Source organism: Podarcis raffonei, chromosome 12, assembly GCF_027172205.1.
Source record: "Podarcis raffonei isolate rPodRaf1 chromosome 12, rPodRaf1.pri, whole genome shotgun sequence".
Taxonomy (NCBI): Eukaryota; Metazoa; Chordata; class Lepidosauria; order Squamata; family Lacertidae; genus Podarcis; species Podarcis raffonei.
Window position 1 is genome coordinate 54,759,964 of NC_070613.1, and position 11,206 is coordinate 54,771,169.

General features: G+C 41.2%; 1 protein-coding gene across 2 annotated transcripts in view; it reads left to right on the forward strand.

Annotated features, from left to right (window-relative positions):
- The window catches only part of SEPTIN7 (septin 7), a 37,951-nt gene extending 30,948 nt beyond the window's left edge, over positions 1-7,003 (forward strand). For both annotated transcript variants that reach the window (XM_053410518.1, XM_053410520.1), the window contains 3 exons: positions 2,860-2,995; positions 3,942-4,081; positions 5,966-7,003. In XM_053410518.1, the coding sequence (XP_053266493.1) occupies positions 2,860-2,995; positions 3,942-4,081; positions 5,966-6,005 (316 nt within the window). In that variant the 3' untranslated portion in view covers positions 6,006-7,003. The remainder of the gene's footprint in view (positions 1-2,859; positions 2,996-3,941; positions 4,082-5,965) is intronic.
- The last annotated feature ends 4,203 nt before the right edge of the window (positions 7,004-11,206 follow it).

Sequence of the window (11,206 nt, forward strand, 5' to 3'; positions counted from 1 at the left end):
CCGTTTTAAATGGAATCATACTGTCTGGGGTTCCGCTGTAATCTCATTTGTATATAATTCTAGGTGGTTGAGTGAAGGCTGGATTTGATTTTGTTGTTTGCTACTTGTCCACTTACACAGTTTGCTCCCACATTTTATGTTGCATGAATGTCCTGCCTAGTAATGATAAACACGTGTATTTGGTGCACTTGGCCTGGTGGGCACATCACTCTTTTCCTCCTCCTCAGATAATATAGATGTTACTAGATCATAGCATGTTCTGATTGGAATCTGGAGTGGATTCATTAGCAATCCAATCCAATTAGTAAGAAATGAAATATGTTGAATATGGGTCAGTAAGATGCCACAGATTTGTTTATTAAACGTACGATTAGAGTTATGAGAAGGTCCTAGAGAGGCCTGAGTACACTTCAGCCCATGTGCACATAGTGTACTGCTTCTCCCGCATTTCTGGCAGCAGCTGCCCCAGAACCCAATTCTAGTAAAGCTTCTATAACGTCGAAACGAAGTGTCTGGAAACCCTTTCAAAGTACCTCATTGAGTAATTTATTTTACCATGAGCCTGGAGCCAAAGAATTGTCCACCTGTGTTCAAATCAACAAGAATCACGTGCTCTTACATCACCACGTCTTACTTCTTTGTGATGGTCCCCTTAAAGCTGCCCTGTCACAGTGCAGCAGTGACCATAGAGTCCACCACTGGCACAATTCCCCTTTGAGAGTCAAGTCCTTAGACGAGTCCTTAGAAAGGAACAAAATGAGCGAAAAAAATGATATTTTCCAAAAGTTTGGGATGGACAATATTCCATTAGCTCTAAATCAAGCATAGGCAAACTCGGCCCTCCAGATGTTTTGGGACTACAATTCCCATCTTCCCTGACCACTGGTCCTGTTAGCTAGGGATCATGGGAGATGTAGTCCCAAAACACCTGGAGGGCTGAGTTTGCCTATGCCTGCTCTAAATGACCCATTAACAAATCCCAAGTAGTTTTCAAGATGGAACCTTTTAATGTGAAGTGACTCTCAAAGGCAAACTGTAAAATAAAAATGCTATGTACGTATGTAACTTGATCTCTTGATCGCTGTTAAATCCTTTAAGACTGAAGTCTTCTACTCAGGACCAGTGTGAGCCCCACTGAACTCTGTGATAGGGGCAGAGGAAAATAATTTTAAGAGGCATGAGAGTGTTGGGAAGGGGGAATATAGTGGGGGAATGGAAGGAAGGGAATCTATTTGAAGAACGTATTCAGGCAAGAAGTGAGGGAAGACCAACAGGTCCCTCTGCTATGACACTAAGTGGGGAAAACAAGTGTGCAGGATAGGCCTTGGGCACTGAGGAGAGCTGGCTGGCAGTAGGGTGGGCTATGGTGTTATGAACCCCATCTCTAAAATGGATATGTATTTTCTAAAAAGAAAAACCTTCTATGTATGTAATTCCTTCATCATATAAGGCATATCTTGTGTGATATGACCTGTAACTTGTGGCTTGGCTCACTTTCTTGTGGCTTCTGAATGTAGGTGATTTGCTGCTGCTTTTATTGTAGTGCACATAGTTATAGCTTGGTCTGAGTTACGCTGCTGCCATGTGGATAGTATTCTTTAGGATTGTAAATCCGTGTTTTGCAAACTGCATGCCTGGAACCACCAGTAGGCCTCAAACCCCTTTCAGGTGCACCTCAGCTTTGCAGTCTGCCCAGTACCTTCTCATTTCCCAACCCAGCCTGCCCCCAACTACAGTGCCAGCAGCTGCTGATGGTGGTCCTGATGTGCATAATTCACAGGCATACAGGGATGCAGCAGTCAGAAGTGAGGCTGTGATGGGAAGGTTGAAGGGGGAAAGGAAAGAAGAAGCAGACAAGAAGGAAGGCGCCCGGGGGCACTTCTCTGCCCTTTTCTCCTCTCTCCTTCCTACACACACACACACTTTTATATCCTATGTCCCAATGCTCCTTCCAAGCCAGGGAGCCTCTCCAATTTGAAAGTGACAGCAGCTTTGCATTGGAAATCAGGCAACTGGTGTGTGTGGATAGCCTTATCCTGGCTCTCTTTATAGAAGAGAATTTTAAAATCCACAGCCAGACAATGAGTGTGCTTCCAGGAAAATAGTGAGCATTCCAAAGAAGCACTTATGCAGTTCAAAATTCAAGCCATGCAAAAAGTTATATGGTTAGCTGGTATGAAAACAGCTAACAATATATATAAAAAGTAAAGAACATGGTCCAGGCTGCCCTCCCAGTTCTGAGGATTTTCTGCCACTCTGTGCAGGCTTCTAAATGACTCTTAAGCGACAAAGCATGTGTGCACAAATACAAAAAGTAAATGCACCATGGGTTTTCAGTGTTGTGTGCCATGCATATAAATTACAAAGTTCTTTTTAGTGGCATGTGCAATGCATGTGTATTAAAATACACCCCAGCAGAAATTCTGGAGCCCCATAAAGAACATTTCTGGATGTAGCCCTGTTTCAACATAACACACTTGAATTATTCCTTGAAATATATTGTTGTCCAAGGTTATCCATTGCATGTGCACCTGATCTGTGGTGTTAAATCTCACTACCTCTGTGTGGTTTTTTCCTTCTTCACAAAGTGCTATTTCTAAGAAATTGTACCATTGCAGGTGAAGCACAGACCCCAGCCACGTGGTTTCATCCTCTGTTAGACTAGATGTTCACGCCAATTTGTAAACTTGAAACAAATGTGACAAGGAAGCACTTGATCACCCTCATTTATTCGTTGGCACTACTTCACTTTCCGAAAGTAGCTTGCTTCCTGTCTCCGTGTGTGTCTATTGGCTTTTCACTGAATTTGTGTTTCCAAATGAAAATTGAATAACCAAGCATCTGTTTCATTTATGGCAGGAGCCCCCTGGCGCAAATGGAGGAAGAGCGGAGAGAACATGTGGCAAAGATGAAGAAAATGGAAATGGAAATGGAGCAAGTCTTTGAGATGAAGGTCAAAGAAAAAGTTCAGAAACTGAAGGACTCTGAAGCAGAGGTATGTATTGCTGTGGCAGCATGTACTGGATAAAGCAAACATTATAATATTTGAATTACAGGACAATATTTATTTAGCACTGTGAGTCAATAGAAAATCAGTTGTAAGTGGATTCCCGGGGAAATTAGATGAGCTCAAGTGGACATATATGTGGGTGATCAATAAATCCCTATTCGTGTGTGCCCAACAACTGTAAATGCACATCATGTTCTGTGACTTTTCACATTGTGGAGTTCTTGGCCATGATTTTACCATTATGGCAATATTTTTATTTTTACACTGATATAACTTGAGCTGAATGCACCTTTTTAACTCGTGTTATGTATCAAATAGTGATCTTCCATGAAGCCAAGAGAAACTCAGATCCATAACTTTCAAGAATGTAGGATTGTCGTGATTGCTTAAGCTGAGATTTTAAAAAATTCATCCTAAATTAAGATCCATTGTAATATCTCCTTGAAAAGCAACAGCCAGTACGTAGTGTAGAGTTCAGCCATGGTTTGACCCTTGGTCTTACCTACCACAGCAGCTTTTCTTCCTGTTTTGGATAGACAGGGAAATTATTCAGTAGCGAAACTTGCTTTAAAGGTCAAACTAGATCACAAAGGAGAAGGGGTGAGAATAAGACAGTGCTTTGTCCAAGGTCTGAACATAATAGCATTTAACATTAAAATGCCTGCTAAAAATAAAATAAATACGGGGCTGGATCCAGATTGTCAGTTGCATTTGGGTCCCCCTGAAATCAAAGTTGAAATGTTAGTCATTGCTCACCTTCCATTGAGTTCAGTGGTTATTAAGTGCAAGTAATGTGGTCTGGGTCCAAGCCAACGTGCTCATTTATTGTCTGTTTTTTACTTACAACATCACTGATCTCTTTTTCATTTTCTGACCGACCCCTTGAACACAGATGAGAAACCTTACCATCTTTTGCATTCTTGTTCCTTAGCTCCAGCGGCGTCATGAGCAGATGAAAAAGAACTTGGAGGCACAACACAAGGAATTAGAGGAAAAACGCCGCCAGTTCGAGGACGAAAAGGCGAACTGGGAAGCTCAGCAACGTATTTTGGAACAACAGAATTCTTCGAGGTGCGTTGGAGTCGTAACTGCAGTCCTTTCTGAAAGAGTTCTGATTTTAGGTCCTACCAGTTTCCCCCACCGCAGGAGTCAATACCCTGTTCCTGCACAATCCCTTTCAGGGATAACACATGCAAGTAATGGCTTACCTGTGTATAGTCCTGTGGGTTGCATCCCAGTGGAGTCCCTCTGCTGATGGAAGACACATTGATACAGCAGAGGCTCCATTCAGTAGAAAAGAGAAGGAGGCTATTTTCACCAGTTTGCCTTTCTCCTCCCAGCCAACCCCCACATCCTATGTTGTTTCTAAGGGCTCCTGAAACAGGGCATCATATTGGCCATATCAGTATCACCAGAAGCAGCCCCTTAGAAATGTTTAAGCTGCTTGGTTGAAGGGGGAAATTCCCCATGGCCCATTCCCATTTCTGTTCCACTTTCCGTTCTGTCCAGTCTATGCCTGGAATCGCCATTCCTCCTCTGTTGTCAAACCACTTCTTGCAATTCCTTCCTTAGGACTGCCAACCCTGCTCATAACAGTACTTCCTAAACCACTCTCACCAGCTCATTTTCTGCTTCTCCACCATCTGGTTCTGTGCTATCACAGGAAGCTCCCACTTCAGATTTAACTACGTTATCTCTGCTCATTTTGGTAAAATGCCATCTTACGCGCGTGTGACATATCATATTTGTCCTTGCTATGAACTGCTCCACATGTACAGTTATCCTGGAAAATGGCCATGGTAAATATACTTCGCAGATGTATATCTCAGCCTGGAAAAGATGGAGAGTTCGGAGAGAAGAGGGCAAAGTATTGTTCCTTCCTCCTTCCTCATTCCACTAGTTTTCCAGGCTAAGATTGCTGCCCTCCCAGTAGAAAACAAGAGTGACTAGGAGGAAGAAAAAATGTGATGAGAGGAAAAGGAGAAGAAGATGAACCTAGCTGGGGAAAGTGGGGGTAGGTTGAGGACAGGCAACCAGTTGGAGAGAAGGAAAGGAATGGTTTGTGTATTTCTCCCCTTTGCTCCTCTCTGGGTCAGTTGGTGCTGTTTCCCTCTTCTTTGAGGGTCTTTGCTTTGTCACCACCACCACCATCATCATTACTACTCCCCCAGTGGAACAAAACATTTGCTAAAAGAAAGGAGGCAGAGCAGTCTATCATCACATCTCTAGGCCTCCAGGGAGATCAGACGTCTGCAGTGTATTTCAACGACAAAAAACCAAATAGAGATATTTAGCCAGTAACTTGGTGAGCTCCTGATCATTCCCCAGTAATAGAAAATGTATGACCTCCAACTCTGGTTTCCATTTGGGGGTACAGAGTTGATCTAGAAATTGCTGACGGAGATCAGCATATAGTTTACAATTAAGAGCCATATGTGTAAAGGTTTCCACCAGGTGCTCTTCACATGGGCAAGTTCTTTCTCCTTCCACCCTGCCTGAGAACCTTCCCCAAAGGAGGTTTGATGGATTTGAATTAAACCTGGCCAGCGAAAATGCCCTTCTTGAATTTCTGCTTTGTTACTCCCCTCTGCTTTTTGCTTCATATTCACTTAGGGACTGTGCCCTTGTGCTTATCCTTTTCTCTGGGGTCTGCAGGTCCGTGTTTTGTTCGCGTGTTTCCTCCCTCTCAGTACCCAGAAACACACAAACACAATGTAAATGAGCGAGGGCCACTTTCAATAATACACCTTCAATGGCAGCCATGTTGTGACTGGCCAAGTCCCTGTATGACGTTAATTTTATGTGAATGCCCACAGAAAGTTTGGGGACCCCTACACTGCTTGCTTGATGCGCTGAAGAATGCGGTAATTACTGTAATGTGCTGTGCTTAAACAAGCAGAAGATCACATATGTAAACATATCTGAATAATGATTTTTCCTTTTCTTCTTTTACAGAACTTTGGAAAAGAACAAGAAGAAAGGGAAGATATTTTAAATATACTTATGACCACCAGTTATGTATTAGTTGCCAATATTCCAGCCTGGACATGTGTGTGTTGGATCTGTTTGACCAATCTTGCACCAGTTGTGTCCATATCTTTGGATTTAACAGCATGACAAAAAAAATTTTTTTTTTTTTTTTTGGTTAATTTTGAGGGCACTTGAGATGCCTTGAATTATTTAGGGTGTTGTATACTTAGGAAAACAAACCAGCTCTAAGTTACCCCTTTAAAATAAAAAGGGGGGGAAAACAAGTCATTTTACTGCAAAATAACATTTTACTGTTGTACAATCATGTTCTGGTGGTTTGATTTTGTTTACAGGATATTCCAGTATACAAGGACTTGGGAAAGTTTTCCATAAGGATACATTGCCATAATATAATACGAACTATGCTTCTATTATATAAAAAAAATTCCATTCAGTGCAGCATATATAATAATGTAATTTAGTCTAACACAGTTGACCCTATTTTTGACACTTCCGTTGTTTGAAAATACACATGGAAAAACAAAACTTATAGGCTTATGGGGCACCTAAAAGCTTTTTTTAAAAAACAACTTTTTTTGGATTCTTTAAATATATGCTATTCTCATTTAGTAACTACTCTAGCCAGAATAATTTCATTACTGCTTCATTTTTGTAATAACATATAATTTAGATATTTTTCCATATATTGGCCCTGCTAAATAGAATGTAGTTTCTTTCATATGGTAGGAACCAGTTGATAAAACCTTTCCTTTAACTCCCTTTTTACATTTTATGGTAAGTAGCAGGAAAATGCATTTATAGGTCATTTCTAGGAAAAAATGTGGAGTTAACTACCAACCTGTTTCTACCTGTGTGCGGTCTGTCTTCTACTAGAAAAGAGAATCATGGCCTCTTGAGAGAAAAGTCACAATTTTACATTTAGCTGTATTCATATACTGCATTTCTGTATTTTTGTTTGTATTGTAAAAAGTCACATAATAAACAATGTTGTGATGTAACATACTCAAGTCTGGATTATCTTATCCTTGGATAATAGAATTTATGACATTTCCCTTTTTCTATTGTTTTTAAAAGTAAAACATTTATAACTAATCTTTTACCTGAACTGACTTTCCCTGGAATTCTTCAAAATATTCATGATCATTTAGCAAGATGAAACTTGATTTTGCATGTTTATTTAACATACTCTAACAAATATTCCGCTTTTCAATTTTATATCAATTATGAAAGGATTTGCTTTACAAATGCTTGCATGCACACGTGTTTGTGGTTGTGTGAGTGTGTGTGTGTTTCATGACATGTAGGTTTCGGATACATTTTTCAATATGCCATGGGAGCAAGAACATAGATTTGTTATTAAAAATAGTTTCAGCAAAACTATTAGGATGTATTTGTACTTTACCAGCCAATGAAAATGAATATTTCTGAGAATGGTTCCTATTGAGAGAAAGGTGGTAATAGCTAGGTGGTAACTTGGAAACTGCATTCGTAATAGGGAAGTCTAGCAGCAGGCTGAAATGATGAGAAAGGTGGTGGTGGTGTTTTTTTAAAAAAATACTGAATGTATTTTTTTACCCACTACTAACCCAAAAATTTCATTAATCTAACCTGTGCTAGGACGGTACACACCAGCTTACAGTGAACAGGCAGTGTGCTTCTAAGCACACAAACCATGAGCCACGACTTGGCATTATGTTAGAACCAGGGCTTGCGTTTGGGTGGGAGAGAAACCTTCACCACCGGTTTGCACATAGTGCTAAACCAAGCATGTCCAAAGTCTGTTTCGGGGGCCTAATCCAGCCTGCAGGTCGGTTTAATCCGGCCCCTGTGGCAGTTCCATTTCCTGGGGTAAAATCCTAAAAAAAACACCCCTCAACCACTTCAATCCTTTGGTCGGCCCTCATGGCCCTTCACTTCATCAAATCTGGCCCTCTTTGAAAAAAAGACACCACTGTAAAACCAAGGCTCGTGGTTTGTTGCACTCCGCTCCAGGCAGGGAGCAGCAAATTGCAAGTTCCCAGGCAGCGGGGTGCTACTCTTCCCGAAAACCACAACTTGCCATGAAGAGCACATAGTAGCATGCAACCACTTGTCAGATCTGTTTGCTGGGGCAACTTTTTCCATTCTTCCTTTTCATGCTCAATCCATATTCTCTGTGTTGAATGTAAATGCTAAGTGATTATTGATGTAATTATTGCTCATTGAGATGTTACTCCAGAAACAATACACAAGAAGCAGCTCAACTACGACCACAGCTAAAATCTATTGTTATGATGCAGCTTGAACACTATCTAAAGTTACGACTTCACTTTTCTAAGTTTTATTAATGCTCTGGGGCGTGTTTGATTTGCAAAATCCAGCAATTTGCTTTGCAAAGCGTTAGAAACATTTTGATTCCCCTGTTGAGAATACCATCCAAGTACTGAGGTGTAATGCATTATTAAAATTTGTTACTCCACTTAAACTGCATTTGCATGATAATTATTATGTTTATCACTAGTACTTGTATAGAATTACTGAGTGAAGACCAGAATAACCGTTTCAAGACTTAAGTTTTCCAACAATAAGGAAAAATTTACTAATCTGCAGAGTTAAATTAGAGCTCTGGTCTTCTCTTCCCTTTCTGAAATGTAAGCTTCAGAGTCTTAATGGTTTTATATTACAGTATTTTAAAGTACTATTTGGCACTGTGGCTCTCACACACAGTATTATTGTGTGTGGGGGGGTATTATGTTAATCATCACTGGGGATGAGTTGACCCCTTAAAATATTCTACCCACTTGTCAAGTCTTGAATGGTGAGTCTACACAAGTATTATTATTATTTTTAAAAATTGTATACTACCCTTTATCCATAGATCTCAAGATGGTTCACACCGTAAAAGTACAATATAAAAAACACAAAAACACCATAATAAAAATAAGCCAATTAAAACCCCCTCCCACAACACATGTACTTACCTAAAAAGGGTGGTTTCTTGTCCAAGGCAAGGGACTAATTGCAACAAAAAATATTTGACTGGTGTAAAGGGGAGAGCAAAAGAGACTGGGCTATGAGAATGTGGGAAGAGGAAAGAAATCTCCCAGTAGCACTTCCGATCTCGTAACTTTGTTGGGGTGTTTTAAATGGTGCAGTTAATTCTACCCACCATATCTAGTACATTTTCTGTGATCTACACATAAATCGCAACTACTTTTGTTAGCCCCCTTCTCACTTTCATGCGCTGGCTGCTGGTTTTTGTGCAGCCTGCCTTCTCTTATTTGATTCCCTACCCCATCCTGACTTCCTGCGAATCCAGGATTGTGATGAGGCACTACAGATCTTCCAGTGGGAGCTGAGTGATGACAGTCTTCCATGTTTATGTACCGTATTTTTCGCTCTATAAAACGCACCTGACCACAAGATGCGCCTAGTTTTTGGAGAAGGAAAACAAGAAAAAAGATATTCTGAATCTCAGAAGCCAGAACAGCAAGAGGGATCGCTGCGCAGTGAAAGCAGCGATCCCTCTTGCTGTTCTGGCTTCTGGGATAGCTGCGCAGCCTGCATTCGCTCCATAAGACGCAAACACATTTCCCCTTACTTTTTAGGAGGGAAAAAGTGAGTCTTATAGAGCAAAAAATACGGTATATAGGAAGAAAAGAAGCATAATATATGCAGCATGAGAGTCTTGTGCTGTTACCCTTTCTAATTCTGGAAGTCGCTAAGCGATAGCTTTTCCTTTCAGCACTGGAAATATTAAAGAACTGGTTCCTGGTGCCTCCTGGCCTACCGCCTTTGATTACTGGTATAATGCCGACCTCTGTCAAGTAGGGTCACTGAAGGGACCTCACTTTAGATGAGTCATTGGATTAAAAACTTCTTACAGCATCTTGGATCCAAAAGATGTTGCTATGCAGTTCTGGTTGTATGGGGAGACCCCAGTTAGCTTCTGTCTCTGCAGGCCCTGGAGCTTCTCTCGGGGATTCCCTGGCCTTCTGAATCCATTTTTGTGGAAGGCCAGGCAGCCCTTATCTGAAGAAATGGTTTTTCTCACAGCGCCTGTGGCATCCTTCCTTCAGTGTGAAATCAAACTGGTCCGAAACATTACAAGCTGGAGCGTTACCTCGGTTTAAACACCAGGTGGTAGTGTTCTCTGCATCCTGAGATGTCTGGTTTTAGTCCTTTAGAAACCTACTTCCAGCAGATGAAATAACTGCTTAAATCTTCTGTGCTCTCTTCAATGGCTACAGAAGTGCACAAACTACTTCCTATTAGCCGTGTCCTAAACTTCCAAATACAGTAAATAACTAAATGAATAAATAAATACAGAAGGACTTATTGTAACCTTGCAGGCAGAGTGGAGAGGAGTGCTTGTTAATGTTTGGGACAGGAAGAGGAGATTGCCTTCATTTACAGTCTTACCCTTTTCTCTACTCAGGGAATAAATTTGGGTTAGTAATGAATCCATGGCTCTTTGGGAACAATAGGCAGCTTCAGAAAAGCAGCCTTTGTAGCCTACTAAGGTCTGAGCTGTGCTTAAGTTCTGGTTGCCAATTCCTTGCAGCCAGCTCTCTTTTCTTTCCTTCCTTCTTTTATGCTTCAAATATCAAGGCACCACATAAGAGCAGAATCTGGCCTTCCTCTGTTCTGTGAGTGGGCAACTCTGCCCCAACATCAGATATGCATCGTGCTGATTTCTTTCTTTTCTTTTACTATGCTAATAAACCTTTTGAGTATAGATACTGCAAAAGACAGAACATTATAAGGGTGAGGCTAAATTTGAGTGAAGGAATCTGAAACCTGCCTAGAATCCAAAACAAACAGCTTTGTAGCATGTTGTGTGAGCCCAAGGGAACTTTAGACTTGTCTCGAATAGCTGCTTCAGGTGTCACATGGCATACCGCAGGCTTCCTCAGCCTTGGCCCTCCAGATGTTTTTGGCCTACATGATCCCTAGCTAGCAGGGCCAGTGGTCAGGGATGATGGGAATTGTAGTCTCAAAACATCTGGAGGGCCAAGGTTGAGGAAACATGGCATACTGCTTAAGGAATGGATAACTTCAAAAGCAATACAGTTGTACCTCAGGTTAAGTACTAAATTCGTTCCGGAGGTCCGTTCTTAACCTGAAACTGTTTTTAACCTGAAGCACCACTTTAGCTAATGGGGCCTCCTGCTGCCGCCGTGCCGCCAGAGCACAATTTCTGTTCTCATCCTGAAGCAAAGTTCT